The sequence below is a fragment of the Aedes albopictus genome, chromosome 3 (assembly GCF_035046485.1).
Source record: "Aedes albopictus strain Foshan chromosome 3, AalbF5, whole genome shotgun sequence".
Taxonomy (NCBI): domain Eukaryota; kingdom Metazoa; phylum Arthropoda; class Insecta; order Diptera; family Culicidae; genus Aedes; species Aedes albopictus.
The window spans coordinates 311,184,460-311,203,793 of record NC_085138.1 but is presented as its reverse complement, the minus strand read 5'-3'; the positions used below and the strand labels follow the sequence as shown (position 1 = coordinate 311,203,793).

The 19,334-nt window shown below is 40.3% G+C and overlaps 1 protein-coding gene across 1 annotated transcript; it reads left to right on the top strand.

The window, feature by feature from the left end:
• Positions 1 to 255: 255 nt before the first annotated feature.
• LOC134284138 (uncharacterized protein K02A2.6-like) lies at positions 256 to 14,640 on the top strand. The gene is made up of 2 exons (XM_062842459.1): positions 256 to 3,562; positions 3,635 to 14,640. The coding sequence occupies exons 1-2, from the start codon at positions 2,203 to 2,205 to the stop codon at positions 6,352 to 6,354; spliced, it is 4,080 nt and encodes a 1,359-aa protein (XP_062698443.1). The 5' UTR covers positions 256 to 2,202; the 3' UTR covers positions 6,355 to 14,640.
• The last annotated feature ends 4,694 nt before the right edge of the window (positions 14,641 to 19,334 follow it).

Genomic DNA, 19,334 nt, shown 5'->3' with positions numbered 1-19,334 from the left:
AAGGACAAACGTCTTGAAATCCCGCTTCAAGAGTGCATGAGAACTTAAAACGCACAAATCTCATGAAGCAAGCTTCAAACAACAGTGCATTTTATTATTCTGCTCTTGCTCACTTGTAATAAGCTTAAAATAAGAAGATCAAATGTGCTGGTTTTGTTTACGAAGAGATTTGTGCCCTCGAAATCGTGAGTAGGTGCCAAAGTCGGCCATTGTGGCGGCCATATTGGGATTCTAACAAGTCTGTCCTTAAAGAATTTTTAACAGTTTCTCTCGGGAAATTCCTTGATAAATTTCAGGATAAATCCACGGAGTAATTCAAGGAGAATTCTCTACACGCAGAGAAATAAATTGTAAACACAATCAAACTCTAGTTTAAATTAACCAGTTTTTCAGTTTTCTACAGCGACAAACAGATTTCTAGTTCAAAGTGAACTGTTCCATTGCACTATGGGGAAAAATAGGTATAAAACGCGAATAAATTCAATATCTCTGCTCGGAGTGGATGGATTCGAATGAAATTTTGACACAAACTGCGAAAATCTCTACAGTTTCAGATAAGGAGAGCGTCATTCACCGCACGATGCTGGAAAGCAGTGTATCGGGTCCGTTTTAACCCACTCTCTCTCATATTCACCTTTTGGGAAAAAATCCTGGAGTGCAAAACAAATGATTTATTTAATTCGTGTTTGTGTTAAAACTTCCGTGGTATCCAATTAAGCTGGTTTGGTTCACCGCACGGCATAAAAAATTAGAATATCTTCAAATAACCCCGATATCACGTATTTCTTTAAAGAGAAGGACCAATCTTAATTTCCAATACTATGGAAGTTTCTACACAAACACGAGTTAAATAAGCCATTTATTTTTCAACCCAGCCGGGAATAGATGACGATTTTCACAAAAAGGTGCGAAAGCGAGAGAGCGGGGTAAAACGAGCTCAATACACTGATACCCAGCATCGTGCGGCGGAGGACACCCTCCTTATCTAAAACTAAAGAGATTTTTGCAGTGTGTGCCAAAAATTCATTCGATTCCATCCACTCCGAGCAAAGATATTGAATTTATTCGCATTTTATACCCATTTTTTCCCACTGTGCATTGTTAAAAAAAAAAACAAATATTTTGTCACTTGACAGTTTGTTAAAACAAACAGAGATTTTGTAGTTTCTGTTATGTTCGACCTAATGTCAGAATCCTCACATTCCATAAATGAAGTTTATAGCTCAATGTTCACTAGAGTGAATTCAGAATTATAGCAGCTAGGTATGAAGGAAGAATAAATATACGACGGCGGTCTCTTGTATCTTGACTGTTAACAGAGTTGGACGTATTTCATTTTATCTCCGAAGCTATAGATCAGAACATAAAAGGTGTCGACGAGTTGGAAAACGTGCTTGCAGTAGGAGAATAGTGGATTTAAGATTTTTTGTTCCCTACATAAGCAGTGGTAGCGTGCAGAAAATTAAGGAAAAGTTTTCCTTGTGCGGTCAGTGAGCTGTAGGGATTGAAGCAGCTGATCGGTGGGCTTAGTGGAGCATCAAAAGCGCATTTACGAATAGTGAAGATTTCGGAAGCAAGTGGGGTGTGACAAGGCACGGCGCAGCGTCGTGCTGCCTAGCCATCGTGTGCGAGAGATAGTGTTCTGTCCCAGACGAAAAAACTGTTGAAAAAGTTGAGTGTAGCAAGGTCCAAACCTTGTGTGCATGGAAAAACGTGGATTTAGTAAGAACAGATTATCTCGGAGCCATTTTGATATCTACCGGCCCGGCGTTGAAAGTGGTATATCGGTGATCGCCATTTTGTTAGGCATTGTTATAGGAAGAAAAGAACTGCAATAGAGGTCAATAAGTGAGCGGTGTATCTCGATTGAGTCCGTGAGTGACTCGGCTTGTGTCGGTGCGTTTGCGGTACAGCGGTATAGCGGTATAGCGGCAGTAGTACGAGCAGTGGGCAGAGAAAGGAAGAAGACTGTGAGTGATCAGTGCTTTTTGGCGATTTGGTGAGCGATAGAATTGTGAGACGACTCCGAGGGCTGCGCATTAGACGAAATCGACGGTGAGACGGGCGTTCAAGCGTGAGCAGAGAGCGGCAGCTTTTGTTTCCCGTCGGTTGGTTAAGTAAAGACAGCGAGGTCACGTAAGTCATTTCTATTTTTTTTCCTTTTGTCATTTTTAGACGATTTATCATTTGTTTACGGCAAACATGGCGGCACTGATCGGTACGGTCGATCATTTTGTAAAAGGGTCGAGTTTCGCTAAGTACATGGAAAGAATGAAAATTCTGTACCAACTGAACAACATTCCAGAGGCCACAAAGAAAAATCTTTTCATTACCCTTAGTGGTCCCACGATATTTGACGAAATTTGCTTAATCTACCCAGGGGTTGATATCATGACAATTGATTATGATGAAATGATTAATAAATTAAAAGAGCGTTTAGACAAGACTACTCCTAACATGATGAATAGACACAAGTTTCATTCGCGGATACAGGGCATAGAAGAACCGGCTGAAAATTACGTTCTAGCGTTGAAACTATTAGCAAGTGAGTGTGGGTTTGGAGCACATAAGGATGAAGCTATAAAAGACAAAATAATTTTTGGTTTGCGTGATCAGGAGTTAAAGCAAAAGCTTTTGATGAGGGATGGCATGTCTTTGGAAGAAGTTGAGGAATTAGTGGTACGCAGTGAGCTTGCTAAGCTTCGAGCAAAGGAATTGAGTTGTACAGAAGAAGGTCCTAGAAGTGTGAATTCGGTTAAATACAGATTAGGAGACGTAGAGCAGCAGCGTAGCGAAATAGGGCGATCCACGAGGCAGTTTTCACGTGACTACGGACGCAGGCAGCGCAGTCGTAGTAGAAGCATGGAGAGGGGACGTGGTGCTTTGCGGTCCGGTTTTAATCGGTACAATCATAGAAATGGATATGTTAACGAACAAAGAGATAATTTTAGAGTATTGCGTGACTATCGGGAGGACAACGTCCATTCTAGCGTAATTTGTAATTTTTGTAAAAAACGTGGCCATGTGAAACGTAACTGCTTCAAATTTATGAACCAAAGATCGGTGAATTTCGTAGAAAAGGAAAAGGAGGAAGTGGAGTACTATGATTTTAAGCGGCTAAAGCTTCAAGAATCGGAAGATGAAGAATCGGATTATCCGTGCATGATGATTTCAGCAGAAGAACACTTCAGTGAGCCATGCGTAGTAAGAGTTTCGGTTAACGGTGTGCAGCTCAAAATGGAAATAGATTGTGGTGCGGCGGTGACGGTTATTAGTAGAGATCATTATAGAAAACACTTTAGTCAGGTGCCAGTAAAAAAATGCAATAGTCGTTTGGTAGTAGTCAATGGTCAACGTTTAGGTATTTTCGGAAAAATTGAGGCTGATGTTGTGGTGGATAATAACCAGAAACGGGCTAATTTAATCATACTCGATGGGCCGGGGAAATTCGTACCGCTGTTCGGCCGTGACTGGATGGATTTGTTTTACCCTCAATGGAGAAAAGCTTTTGTAAATGTAGCGAATATAAACTCAATGGATTCATGCCGACAGGAAACGAAGGGTAATGTAGATACTGAAATTCAATTGCGCTTTCCAAAAGTTTTTGATGGAGATTTTTCGAACCCGATATCAGGTTATGAAGCGGACCTTGCCCTAAAGGAAGATAGACCCATATTCCGTAAAGCTTACGATGTACCATTCAAGCTGAGAGAAAAAGTAACGCAACATTTGGACTCCTTGGAGAAGCAAAATGTAATTTCTCCTATCCAGGTCAGTGAATGGGCTTCTCCGGTCGTGATAGTTTTAAAAAAGGATAATGATATTCGAATGGTACTAGACTGCAAAGTGTCTATAAATAAATGCATTATACCCACAACATACCCTTTACCATTGGCGCAGGACATTTTTGCTTCCCTATCAGGCTGCAAATGGTTTTGTTGTCTCGACCTGGCGGGGGCGTACACGCAATTAAAGTTATCAGAGAGGTCAAAAAAATTTGTTGTCATTAACACAATCAAGGGTCTTTACGTTTACAACCGCCTGCCACAGGGAGCCTCTTCGAGTGCGTCCATATTTCAGAGAGTAATGGACAGTATTTTGATTGGACTGGAATATGTTTGTTGTTATCTTGATGATGTCTTGATTGCTGGTAGGACATTGAAGGAATGTAAGAATAATTTATACCTAGTTCTTCAAAGGCTTCAGGACGCAAATGTGAAAGTAAACCTAAAAAAATGCAAACTTTTCGTACAATCACTTCCATATTTGGGTCATTTAATAACAGATGAAGGAATATTGCCATCTCCTGAAAAGCTGCTAACAGTGCAAGAAGCCAAAGTTCCTAAGGATGTCTCGGAACTAAAGGCATTTTTAGGCCTAATTAATTATTATGGTAGATTTGTGCCTCACTTATCGGTCAAATTGAGCTGTTTGTATGCTTTGCTTAAAAAGGGTGCAAGATACATTTGGGATGAGAGATGTCAAACAGCTTTTCAGGAGAGTAAAACAGCTTTAATCAATGCCAACATTTTAGAATTCTATGACCCAAATAAACCAATCATAGTTATTTCCGACGCTTGTAATTATGGTCTTGGAGGAGTTCTAGCTCATTTGGTAGACGGCAAAGAAAAACCGGTTAGTTTTGTCTCCTTCTCGTTAAACGCGGCACAAAAAGCTTACCCGATTCTTCACTTGGAAGCTTTAGCGTTGCTCTGTACCGTAAAAAAGTTCCATAAATTTTTGTTTGGGCAGAAATTTACAATATACACTGATCACAAGCCCCTGCTAGGAATTTTTGGTAAGGAAGGAAAGCATCAGTTGTGTGTTACTAGGTTGCAACGTTATGCTATGAATATGTCAATATATAATTTTGAAATTCACTATAGGCCTTCTTCTCAAATGGGAAACGCTGATTTTTGTTCTAGGTTCCCTTTAGAACAAAGCGTTCCAAGCCACATTGACAACGGACAAATAAATAGCATAAATTTTTTCAGCGATTTTCCTCTAGATTTTTCTCAAATTGCTAAAGAAAGTGTGTCGGATTCATTTCTTTCAAAAATAGCACTATATATAGCAAACGGATGGCCTCATAGAATAGAAAAGGGTTGGCAACAGGTTTATTCAGTACGGAATGAACTGGAAATTGCAGACGGCTGCATTTTGTACCAGGATCGTGTTATGATACCTTTATCATTGAGACTTCCTATGCTAAAGCTGCTCCATGCAAATCACAGCGGGATAGTTAGAATGAAGCAGCTGGCCCGTCGTAGTTTGTTTTGGTTCGGTTTAAACGCAGATATCGAAAACTTTGTGAAGCTTTGTCAGGCATGTTTAAAGACAGCAGTCGTTCCCAAACCAGAAAGTAACTCTTCTTGGATGCTTACTACACGCCCTTTTAGCCGTATACACGCCGATTTCTTCTATTTTGACTCCAAAACTTATTTACTAGTGGTGGATAGTCACACAAAATGGCTAGAAATTGAATTAATGAAGTACGGGACAGATGCAGGTAAAGTTATAAAAAAATTTACAGCTATTTTCGCAAGATTTGGGCTTCCAGACGTGCTCGTCACAGATGGTGGGCCTCCATTCAACTCTAGCCAATTCACGACCTTTATGGAACGGCAGGGAATAAAAGTAATGAAAAGCCCTCCATATAATCCTAGTAGTAATGGACAGGCAGAGAGGATGGTTAGAGTGGCAAAGGATGTTTTTAAGAAGTTCCTATTAGAACCGGAGACAAGATCTTTGGATACAGAAGATCGTATTACGTACTTTTTAATGAATTACAGAAATACCTGTAATTCTGATGACAAATTTCCTTCGGAAAAGATGTTGAGTTTTAAACCAAAAACGTTAATTGATCTTGTTCATCCTAAACGACAGTATAAGCATTATCTGGAACCTCTTCCTGAGAAGGAAAAGGTTTTTGTAGATACTTGTAGTACGCCCTCACAGGATCCTTTTCTTATGTTAACTTTGGGAGACAAAGTCTTGTATAAGAACAATAATAAACATTCGATAGAAAGGTGGATCGTAGCCAAGTATGTCAAAAGAGTCTCACCGAGTGTATTTCGTATCTCTTTTGACAGGCATGTCATAAACGCGCATCGGGATCAGCTAAAACTCATCAGGCCACCAGTAACTTCAGCGAGGTTTCAAATTACGGTACCATCGAAACAGTGTTCGAAAAGACAGAGGTCAGACAGCCTCTCTGGTGAGGAGGATTTCCACGGTTTCCCAGATGTACCTTTAGTTCCGGAAAACTCGGGAAGTGATGGTAGGCGTTTCAAAATAGCGAGACGCAGTCCCATTCGCACGCGCAGTCATACGAGAGCAAGCAAGACGAATTGAAGATGCAGCGAGGTAGCAGAGATCCAGCTGACGGTGGTGGATTACTCAGATCCAAACTGTCATTTCGAAAGTGTTGTAGTAAGAAGAAAAAGAGAAAGTAAATTTAAGACAAAGTGATGATGAATTGATATAAATTAATGGTTCTTGAGATGTGACCTAAAATTTCGAATGCATTGTAAGTTTTAACATAACATAAGATGAAATTTGTAAAGGGAAGAATTTAAAAAGAAATTTGAGTTTAATTGTGTGCTATTCAATGAATGTTCTGCGATAAACAAAAAGTTCGATATGTTTCAACAATAGACATATATATACTTGTACTTCTATTGTTTCAACTAAAGGGGAAAGAACTGTTATGTTCGACCTAATGTCAGAATCCTCACATTCCATAAATGAAGTTTATAGCTCAATGTTCACTAGAGTGAATTCAGAATTATAGCAGCTAGGTATGAAGGAAGAATAAATATACGACGGCGGTCTCTTGTATCTTGACTGTTAACAGAGTTGGACGTATTTCATTTTATCTCCGAAGCTATAGATCAGAACATAAAAGTTTCAACAGAAAATAATGGATTGTTTTAAACTACCGCTCTTTTGCTACTAAAAAAGCTGGAATGTGATTGCGTTGGTGACTACTCCTGCTGCAGCTCGGAAATCTATTTTTAGACACTCAGCAAGTTGATGGAAAAGAGAACAAATAATAAAGACAAAAAGTCGAACGGGCCAACTTTTGTGGATGGCCTTCTTTAGTTAGTACATGCGCTTCACCCATCACGGTCACAACTGCATTTGTAAGTTGGGGTGATGGATGTGACTACACCTTCCTCGTTGTGGTGATGTTGGGGTAAACATTTTGGAGATGTGTAAGTGCTCCCTTTGTGGTCCCTATCTTGTAGCAACACATGAAGATTCTAACGTTATTTGGAATAAAGATGATGATGATGATGATGATGCGTAATTTTTTTGCGCGTACATATATTCCTGGAAATGTATACCCCCAGAGGAGTTCCTGTATCAATTTATATGGAAATAGTACTGAAGGAAGAACCAGCAAGAATTTCTAGAATTCCCGCAGAAGTTCCTAAAGGAATCACAAGAAAAACTTCTAAATGCATCCCAGGAGAAATGCCCGAAAAAAAAAAATCTTCGATAAATGTCTAAACGGATTCTTATGGAGATCCTGGGAAAACACCAGCAAAACTTCCTGGAGGAATGCCATCACATATTCCAGAAAAGTAATAACAATTCTTTTAGTGTGGTAGTTAGTGGCGGCGGTCCCGGGCTGGTCGGGTACCAGCCCGGATGGCTGTGATATTTCCAATCACATTACCAGTCGCTTCGTGTGTTTTGGTGATAATAATCTTCAATTTCTTTATTCTCTTGCTCTATATATACCAATTCTAATAAGACGAATGTCTACGCAAGAAATCAATATTGTTATAAGATCTCTGGAACAAAAACCGGGAGAAATCTCTGAGAGAATCATGGCAACCATTCTTGCAGCAATTTCATTCGGAAATTGTTAGCAAAAATCCTCCTGGAGTTACTTCTGAAAGTCCTCCAAAAGTTCCTTCTGCCAATCATTCAGAAGTTCCTTCTGGGAGCTCTCCTGGTGTTGTTTAAAGAAATCTATCACGAGTTTTTTTCTGGAAATCCTTCAGAAGTTCCTTGTGAGAAGCCTTCAGGATTGATGAGATGCTTCTAGAAGTTTCTTGAGGGAATCCAAGTGATCATTTTGTCGATTTTGAGCACATTAAAAAAACTCTTCAGATTCAAAGCTTTCAGGAACTTTATTCAGATTTTTTTTTTGCGTTGATTAGAAAAATTTCAATAAGTCGTAGAAAATTGGTTCGATTTTGAAACTCCATACATTTTGTATGGGATGAGAAATTGGTAAAAAACTTTAAATGTCATTTACTCAAAAGTGGGTTTATGTCACCTTTTTGCTTCTAACCCCCTCAATAATTAGTTGAAAATATAATAAAGCATTTTTGGCTACTTCTATATGTCAGTTAAATTGTCATTTGGTTGTTGAAAATTGTTAAACATTGGTAGTATGGTAAAATCACTCTGATAAAGCTAAGGATTAAGTGTCCATGAATGTAATAATTGAATAAGATACCTACCAATAAAGACCATTAAAAAAACGAAGGTTTCGAAAAAAGAAGATTAAAGGGTTGCCATATGTAGAGTTAAAAAGAGAAAAAAGTCTGATGAGAGAAAAGGAAGAAAAGCATAGCAAAGCGATAAGAAAAACCTTAACACGTTATCAAAGTGACCGTTGAAAATTAATAGCCGATGTTAATAAAAATAGAAGTTATACCCGAGTGTAGTTATAAGTTGGAATCACGACCCATTAGCGTCGGCCAGCTAATGTACTCTCACGAGACGCCAAATTCCTTAAGGAACCCCTGAAAGCAGCCTCGAAGCTCCGCTTAAGAGCCTTCGCCTACCAAGTAGCCCGCCCGAAGACCATACTGAGGGTCTGCAACGTACTAGAACCCTGATACAACCCTGGAAAAGCCCCGTACTCCGCAGCATTGGCCTTGTCTGTCGAGCCGCATCCCTGACGATCGTTTTGTGCCCTCCGAAGACCTCCGATGCCTGCGAGGACGTCTTAGGTCCGCTGACAGCCCAAAACCCCACCAGAACGTCAAAAACCCATCCACGTGCTGCATTTCCACAGGCTGGCCGCATCAAGACACCCCCACACAAATATCGTATGTTCAAATAAATCGTTAAAAAAAAAGAAAAGTGCGATTTATTGGATCCTTTACGAGTTCACGTCGGTGATGAGAGTCTCTCGTGCTAGGGCTGGTCCATCTTACCCACCAACATTCGAATTCCAGGATCCCATACTTAACTTCTGTTCCCTAAAGGATTCCAATGCCTAACATAATGAACTCCTACATTCCTTAAAGACATTTTTGAAGTATTTTCTGCAGAAATCCTCTTACAAGGCACACGCGTTGGAGTATGGCGGCAGTTACTGAAACAATCCTAGATTACATTTTGTGAGCAATCGAGATATGAAAATCCCGGATAAAAACTGTGTACATCCCGGAGAAATTCACGGAAGGAACACCAATGCCCTAATACAATGCCCTAATGTTCCTATACAATAAGCTAATCAAATAAATTTCCATCACAATCGTGTACGAACAATACAGAAATCAATATGACCCACACTTACGTAGTGTTCTAGTGGTATCAGTAGGTCGGCTCCAGAGGCACGTTCTCCTCCATTTGATGTCCTAGTGAACAAAAGAGCCGTAAATAGTAATAGTAATGAGTAAATAAAGAAAAAAAAACTAGATTACTCCAAATGACAAAAAAGTCACCTAGAACTTCTTCCGAATTTGCAACCCTTCCTAGCATTCCCTAGGGAAAATCTCAGATAAAAAAACTGTAGAAATCCGAAAAGAAATTCATTAATTTCCCATATGGAATTGATAAATTTTCGCAAAGAGCTTTAGAAGAAACCCGTGGGAAGTTCCGAGCTGGAACTCTAGTAGAAACTCAAAAGTGAACTTCGTGAGAAATACCGGCATGGTCTCCATCCAATTCATACCAGATCAGATCAATCACGGAGGAGCAACCATTGACTTGTATAGGCTAAGCTAAGCAAACTCCGGGTAGGTTTCCAATTGAAATCCAGGAGGGGAGCGGACCTGGTGTGATGGTTAAAACACTTGACTATCACGCCGAGGAACTGGGATCGAATCATACTCCCGACAAACTCACAAAATGTGAGTTCTTCCTTCGGATGGGAAGTAAAGCGTGGGTCCCGAGATGAACTAGCTTCTTCTTCTTATTTATGGCTTTACGTCCCCACTGGGACTTGACCAGCCTCGCTTCAACTTAGTGTTCTTTGAGCACTTCCACAGTTATTAATTGAAGGGCTTTCTTCGCCTGCCATTGCATGAATTTGTATATTGTGAGGCAAGTACAATGATACACTATGCCCAGGGAGTCGGGAAAATTTTCCCGACCGGAACGGGAATCGAACCCGCTGTCTCCGGATTGGCGATCCATAGCCTTAACCACTAGGCTAACTGGAGACCCCGAGATGAACTAGCCTAGGGCTAAAAATCTCGTTAATACAGAAGCAAAAAAATCCAGGAGGGAAGTTTGGTCAATTCTCCCAAAGAAACTGGAGAGAATCCCGAAAGAAATTCTGGAACAGATGTCTGAAAGAACTTCTCGAGGGATTCCGCGACGGATTTCTGGATAAATTCATTGGAATATTTCTGTCAAATCCCAATGAAAAATCAAGGGAGATCCCGGGTTGTTTTTGTAAATCCCTGGAGGAACCAATGCAGAGGTTTCAGTAAAAACTCCTGCAAAACCATGAAAGAAACTTTAGCAGAAATTCCAAAGTGGATCTTCAGGAGAAATCACCGGGGAAACCACTGACAAAACCCCGCAAAAAATCGGCCAGGGAGAAAATTTCGAAAAAAAAACCTTGGTCAAATCCCTCTAAGAGATCCCCATCAGAGTTTTTCAGTTCTTTCAAGTGGTATTAGATTCACTGAAAAAGCCAGTTATTTAACCTGTTAACGCTCAAAAGTATCTTACACAACTCAAATGTTTCATGTTTCAATAATAGTTATTTATGTAACGAGTTGCAAAAAGCAGATTTTTTTCAACACGAGTTGTACATTTATCCAACGAGGCTTTCCAAGTTGGATAAAAACTAAAAGTGCTGAAAATAGAGTTTTGCAACGCGTACCATACTAGTTATTTATGTAACGAGTTGCAAAAAGTTGATTTTTTCAGCACGAGTCGTACATTTATCCAACGAGGCTTGCCGAGTTGGATAAATACGAAGAGTGCTGAAAAAATCGAGTTTTGCAACGAGTTCCATACAAAATTTTATGCAATGATTTTTTCATTATACAACTCATTTGAGTTGCATAATGTTCATAATGCAACTCAAATGAGTTGCATAATGAACATTATGCAACTATTTTTCATTATGCAACTCATTTCAGTTGCATAATGAACCGGTACGGAAAAGTTGGTCATTATGATACTGAAATGAGTAGTATAAAATAGAAATTATGATACTGAATTGCATAAACAATTTTTTGCAAAGAGTTTTTTATTATACAACTCATTTGAGTTGTATGATGTTCATAATGCCTCAAATGAGTTGCATTACGAACATTATGCAACTATTTTTTATTGTGCAACTCATTTCAGCTGCACAATGAACCAGCTCAGAAAAATTGACTATTGTGATACTAAAATGAGTTATATAAAATAGAAATTTTGATACTGAATATCATAAAACACATTAAGGAGACTCACTAAAAAGATTATGTACACTGCGTAAGCCATGATAATCGGGTAATGACATGTTTCATGAAATCATCAATGAAATAATCAAAGATTGCCTTGGTGCTCGCGGCGTTTGATCAGGATAATATTTAATCAGCGGTTTACGCTGTTTAGTGAACCACCTAGTTATTTAAAAAATCATGATCCAGAATCTTTTCGTATAGAATAAAAAGATATAAAACAATCTTTTTTTCGTAAGGGAGAATCTATAAATGACTTGCATCTGGAGGAATTCACTGTCAGGAAATATACTGAGATAAACCCTAGTATAAATCCCGAAACATATTCTCGAAGAAATTCCGAAAGAAATCTCTGTAAATATCTCGGGAAGAATTCCTCAGAAATCCCTGAATAAATCTTGGAGCAATCCCAGCAAAAATCTCTGAAGGAAGTCAACTTTAAGAGGAGTCTCCTAAATGGATTCCTTAAAGGAATTCCGGAAGGAATCCCACAAAACATAACCAAGGAAAAAAGTCCCCCCCCCCCCTTAAAAATATTGAGAGAAGTACCTGAAAGAATGACGAAAGGAATCCCTAAGCGAATCCTGGAATAAATCATTGTAGAGCTCCTGAAAAACCCCCTATCGAAATCATGAGAAAAACCATTCAAAGAATCCCAACAGAACTCAATGAAGAAGAAATCCAGTATAAATTTCGGAAGGAATCCATGAAAGAATCCCGAGAGAAACCCGTAAGAATCCTCGGTGAAAATCCCTGAAAAATCTGGGAGTTATCCTTGAAAGTAACACAACAGCAGCAGCGTTTCAATATCTTAGAGGATTTAAAAAAAAAATCCCCGAAAGGATCCATGAAGAATCCTTGTAGGAAATTACAAATATTTAAAACAAAAATCCCTGAAAGAGGGCGAGATTAATCAATGAAAGAATTTCACAAATAATTTCGGGAGAACTTCCTAAAGGAATCCCAGGAAGAATCCTTTAAAGATACCTGGACGAATCTCAAGAGGAACTTCTAGAGGAAAATTTTGTAAAAATCAATAAAAAATACCTAGAAGAATTCCTGAAGGAATCCCGGGAGAAATCTTAGGAAGAATCCTAGAGGACTTCCTGGTGATGACATCTGATGCAGTCTTGGGAGTAATGCGTGAAAGAATCACCAAAGGAATCCAGGAAGACATCCCCAAAGGAATTCTGGGAGGAACCCAGGAAATATCCTTGAAGGAACCCTGGAAGAATTATCTGAGGAAGACCCGAGGGAACTCACTGATCTCGGGTAAAAATGCAGAAGGAAATCCATGAAAGAATGTCGGGAGAGATTGATGAACAAATCTTCAAAGGAGTCCTTGAAAATATCTAGGAAGAATGTCTACATGAACCTCGGAAGGAATCGGAAGGAGTCCCGAGAGAAATCTCTAAAGAAATGCTAGGAGAAAGCAATAAAGAAATGTTGAAAGGAAACTTAAGAAATTTTTATAGGAATTTTAAGAAGATCCCAATCAATAAAGGAGTCCCGCAGAAAATCAATGCAGGAATTTAGTATGGGATTTCGAAGACATTCCTAAAAGGGGCGAAAACTCAGCAAGAATCCAAGAGTAATCTCTGCTGCATTTGAGGGAATAATTCGTAAAAAAAAACAAAATTAATACCGGAAGACACCGATGAACATTCATTGAACAAGCCAGTGCACAGAAAAGGCGACAAAGTAGGGATTTTTTCCTAATTTTGGCAAAGGGTGGAGAGACGCTAAGTGTACAAATCATCGGAAATGGGAGGGGTGATGGAATGCCGAATATATCTCTCAAGGAATCTCGGGAAAAATCAAGAGAAAGAAAGAATCTCAGCAGCAACTCCAATGGCATTTAAAAAAAAAACTGGAGGAATCGCACGATAAATAACTATATTAAACTCGGGAACGTCTAATGGAATGACCCGGGAAAATATGCCGAAAGAAATCCGTGAAAATCCCGGAAAAGGTCCTTGAGTCACGAGAGAAATTTGAGTACAAAAAACCCCCCTATCTTTTGCTGAAATCAGGAAAAAGCCCTCCCTTGCCGCCTTTTCTGTGCACGGGCCTGTCAGCAAGGCCATGCTGAAGGTGACTGGCCTTCATAGACTTTTGTCCATACACTATTTAGGAACTTGTAGACTTTGGCTGGATCCCCTTCCACCTAGATAGACTTCCCCCCCCCCCCTCCTTCAAAAATATTTGGCTGGATTTGTATTTTGAGGGAGCAGATAAAAAATATTTATCAAAATATCGGGTCTTGCCAAAATATCTTAACAAATCCGATGTGTTTTTAATATTTTTCAGAATAAATGCTTTATTATTTTTATCCCCACCCCCCCTTCGACCAGCCAAAGAGTGGTGGGACAAAAAGTGAAATAAATATTTGTAACGGCCCAAGTGTGGAAGTGCTCGCATAATACTAAGCTGAGAAGAAGTCTTTGCCCCAGTTGGAGCCTTATGCAGGAGAGCTTTTAAACACTCAAACCTCTACTTCTTTTCATATGATTTTTTAGAGAGTTGGAGATTTGAGTCATGCAACCTTCCCCAAACCCTCGTTTGTCATTAGGTAGACAAGCGTTACACGCAGCTGTTCACCAAGTCGGAAGTCCAAGCTGAACGCATTTAAATTTGAATGTAATAATCGTAAACAACATGCGATTCATACGCGCAATTGAATGCTAAATAGATTGTTCCCATCATCGCTTTTCTCCTCCACGTCATGTACACGTAGTTACCGACGACCTGTGGTGAGTAGGCATTTAAGAGTTACAGCAATTGTCCAATTCAAAAGAGCTCTAGCTCTAATGCAGCTGGCTGAAAGCACACGATGACGACGACGACGACGAACCGTTTGGTTTGTGTTATTGATAGGTGCACTGCCGCTAAACTGCATCGATCGTCCCTGCGCACCTTAATTCGCTATGCAAGACCCAACCGACGCGGTGCGGTGCGGCGTCGGATACCTGGGATGTGTGTAGGCCGCCTGGCAAAAGAGTAGGAGTTGCAATTGCTTGCTAAATGTCAGTGGTCAACCGTGTCAGCTAATATTGCCATTTTTCTTCGCCTGATTGAAGCCTGCTGAAGCTGCCGTATTGTGGAAGGTAGCAGCTTCAAACCGTGATGCGATGATTGAGTGCTTGTTAATTCGATTATAATGGACATGTATTGGCAATTGAACTTGGGCTTAGGCTTGAAAGGTGCAACAGTGAGTGATACTTTTATGAATTGTTAGTCGTTTATTGCTCTGAACATGGGGGTTAGAGGTACGACGATTGTCGAGTAGTGACCTCCAGCAGTGTGACACCACAGGAGATTGAATCGCATTAGAATCCATGAGCTTTCAACAATTGGAACGAAGTCGATATTTCCCACTGCACTTTTCGCTTTTATCACTGCAGCAAATTGCCGACCCGTTGGGAAAATCTCCGCTACGATTGTCAAAGTATGCCACAATGAAGAAGTGCATCTCCGAATTGCCCCGGGGCCGATACTTCATGCCTCCATACGGCGAGCTGAGGTCCAAGTAAGATAATGGTCAAGCTCTTCGTGACATTATCGTCCCCTGGAGAGAGAAGGGGAATGGTTGCGAATAAGGGTGTGTGCTATTGGCGTGGTAGGAAAATTATACAGTAGTGGGCCCAGAGGATAGGAGGGGTGTACTTGTTGTTGTAGAAACAATAAATGTCATGAAAATGTTTCTGTTGAACCATTACGATTGTCCAAGAAGAATGAATATCAGAGAAGGAGAAGTATTTCAGCTTTGATTACCAGTATTTTAGAATTCCAACCCTTTTGGCACAAAGGCCATTTGGCATAATAAAGATCTACAATCTTATCAAGAAAGAAAACAAACGGCATTATGCCAAGTTTTTGGATGATTTTCCGTACGATCCATGATGATCTCGACAATTATCGAACATTAAACCACTGACTCGTTTATCACAGTTTACCGTACCATTTTGCTTTGCATGACCATGCAAAACCTAAATGTCACATACCCTTAGTCACAAGAACCGCCAGCTCCGACCCGTAAGCATCGCTTTACGTATAGCTAAATTGGATAACACAAAAATAGTAACAAACAATAATCTACTTTTAATATGCGCACGCGGAATAATAACAAACAGACAAAAGAGACCACATCTCAGTGGACTCTCGCCGTTGCCATTCGCCGCCCCCAGAAGCCACCAAGCTGTAGGAAAATGTGCAATTTCGTGAAAGGCACCCGGACACGAACCTTGACTCTTGGGCGCGCGCCCGCCTGCTTTCGATTGCCGACCAGAAAACGATGGGCGATACCACTGCTACTGCTGAACCTACCATCGCACGCCGGGGAGGATCAAAGGCACTCGGTTCTTCCTTGGTCCCGATCTCGTTGCTCCCGGTGAGGTTGTTTGCGCAAGACAGAAGCGCGATATGTATTCCGGTAGCTATTGTTTTACCCGGCTTGCAAGGCGGTTAGCTCCTCGTACCCAGGGTGGTGGTGTCTTCTCTTGGTTCAACATCCCTACAGTTTCAATGCGGTTCGGAACTAAGCGCGATATATGTGTGTTTTCATCGCACGCCGAGGAAGATTGTAAGTTTGCTTCTACACGGTTTAGTAGAATCATAAACCGGTCATAAAATCCCGCTAGTGCGCTTCTTAACTAATAGCTCTTTTTAAGTTCACATACATAATCGTCTGACCCAAATCGAAGCGAACTATGCTAATACTGAATCAACCATTTGTCGCCAAAAAAGTCGGTTAGCAGTTGCAGCTCTCCACTTTCGGTCACGCTAAACTCTCAAAATTTGTGGAATTAATGGAAAATCTCAGGAGCATTTAAGAGAGTCCAAGCAGGTTTCAGGGGGCAACAGGAGGTCTCATGGGCGCTTCATAGGGTTTTTAGAGGCATTTCAGGAGGTACCACGGGCTTTCATGGGGGTTCTAGGAGTGTTTCTGGAGACCTATTTCAAGGAAATACTCTAGAATTTAATCAGTGATTACACACCAAATTTTTTTCGCTGAAAATCAGCAATATTTTGCTGAATTTTGCCGAGCTGAAGTTCCAGCAATCCGTTCAGCAATAAAAATTACTGAAATTTTCAGCAAAGTCAAATGTCATCGTAAATGGCAGAAGCTTACTGAAAAAATCAGCAAATCGTTGAGGATTGCTGAAAATTCAGTTATTTCGACCGTCGTGGGATTCGGCAGCACATTGCTGATAGATTTCTGCAAACTGAATCAAAACATTAAAAACCCTAATTAATCCACCTTGCGGTGATGGTGCCTTTCTCGTGCCTTCAAAAACACATTTCAACACAACTTAAGTGACATGTTGATGAATATCGCACTTTCATACGTTTAACAGAAATCCATTTCATGGCATAAGAGATCATATCATTTATCTGGTTTTTGATTTTTGAGCCTTGAACTCTTAAAAAAACAGCCGCAATCTTAAATTTTGAGCCGCCATTTAGGATCTATGTCCAGCAGCTTGGAAATTCTGGTCGCTATTTTTGAACTCCAGACTTCTTCCCCATATCAGATACACCCATATTGAATGGTTTTAGAGCCCAAAACTCGATTAAACAGCCGCCATTTTGAATGTTGAGACGCCTTCTTGGATATTCTGGTAGCTATTTTTGAACTCCGGTTGTCTTCCCCATACCAAATATACCCATATTGAACGGTTTTAGAGCGTAAACCTCCATTAAACAGCTGCCATCTTGAAGTTTATGCCGCCATCATGAATTTGAAGACGCCATATATCCATATAGTGAACATATAGCCTTTCAGTACACTTCGGTGTACGAGAAAGGCAAAACAATATTTTCGAGCTTAAATGCTGTAGAAAACTAAATTATTTAACTAAACCAATAGATTGAAAGATCTGTTTTTGATACACACTTAAAAAATCTGAAATTTGCACGAGACAGAAACATCAATGAACGTAAACATTTTTAAGACTGAATCACAAATTGGACTCAATTTTACGCGCATCATGTCCTGGTTGGTTGCGTTAGATGTCAACAAATCCACTTTACCAGAAACGTAGAATTATTATCACATTCATCTGCCACCTTCCAACTCGGTGAAATAGCCGAGAGGTAAGAGATGTGGCTCACAATCAGCAGATCCTGAGTTCGAATCCAGGCATGTTGATATTATACTTTTATATGTTTTATTTATCAGATCGGTTCTAGCGATTGCTAGACGCTAAGAAAATATAAGTCCAAGGAGACGTAAATTTACATGTTTTGATCTCTAAATTTGTGTCTTTGAAAACGCTTGTATATGTCAGGTTCAGGACACCTAAAATTACATGATTTTTTCTAGGTGTGTAGAAAATTCAATAAACTTTCGAATGAGGGTTAAAAAGCAGCAATAAGTTTGACCATTTTCAAGTTATAGCCAGTTTGATGCAAGCAAAGTCAAAACATGTAAAGTTCAATTACTATGTAACGGTCGAGATTTGACGATATGCGTACACATTGTTTTCAATATTGGTGATCCTCTATAATTCCTTAAAAAGTTTGCATTCACCCATCGGGGCCCCCCGGAACCGGCTCCGGAACACTACCGGTTCAGATATGGTCCGATACTGTTTTCCTGCTAACCGTTCTTCAGGTTATCGAAAATGCCGCTGTTTGTTGTGTCGCATGAATGAGTTATGTTCAATTTTATATTTGGTCACTTCCGGCGGAACACCCAGAACCGGTTCTGGAACACTACCGGTTGTGATATGATCTGAGACTATTTTCCTGCTTACCGTTCATCAGATTATCGAAAATGCTGTGGTTTGATGTGTCGCTTTCTGGGTATGGTTCCCTTTTGTGTATGGCCACTTCCGGCGGGACATCTGGAACCGGTTCCGGAACACTACCGGTTCAGATATGGTCTGAGACTATTTTCCTGCTTACCGTTCATCAGGTTATCAAATATGCCACGGTTTGATGTGCCGCATGCATGGGTTTGGTTCTCTTTTATATTTGGCCACTTCCGGCGGGACATCCGGAACGCTACCGGTTCAGATATGATCTGATACTATTTTCCTGCTAACTGTTCATCAGGTTACCGAAAATGCCGATGTTTGATGTGTCGCATGAATGATTTATGTTCAATTTTATATTTGGCCACTTCCGGCGGGATACCCAGAACCGGTTCCGGAACACTGCCAGTTCAGATATGGTCTTATACTGTTTTCCTGTAAACCGTTCATCAGGTTATCGAAAATGCCGCTGTTTGATGTGTCACATGCATGGGTTTGATTCTCTTTTATATTTGGCAACTTCCGGCGAGACATCCGGAACCGGTTCCGGAACACTACCGGTTCTGATATGGCCTGAGATCATTTTCCTGCTTACCGTTCATCAGATTATCGAAAATGCCGTGGGTTGATGTGTCGCATGCATGGGTTTGGTTCTCTTTTATACTTGGCCACTTCCGGCGGGACTTCCGGAAGCGGTTCCGGAACACTTTCGGTTCAGATAGGGTCTGAGATCATTTTCCTGCTTTCCATTTATCAGATGATCAAAAACGCTGTGGTTTGATATGTCGCATGCATGGGTTTGTTGCATTTTCATGTCTGGCTCCTCCCAGAGGTACCGATCCGGAACACCTAAATGGCCATAACTCCGGAACGGCTGAACCGATCCGAGCCATTTTCAATAGGAAACAATGGGACCAGA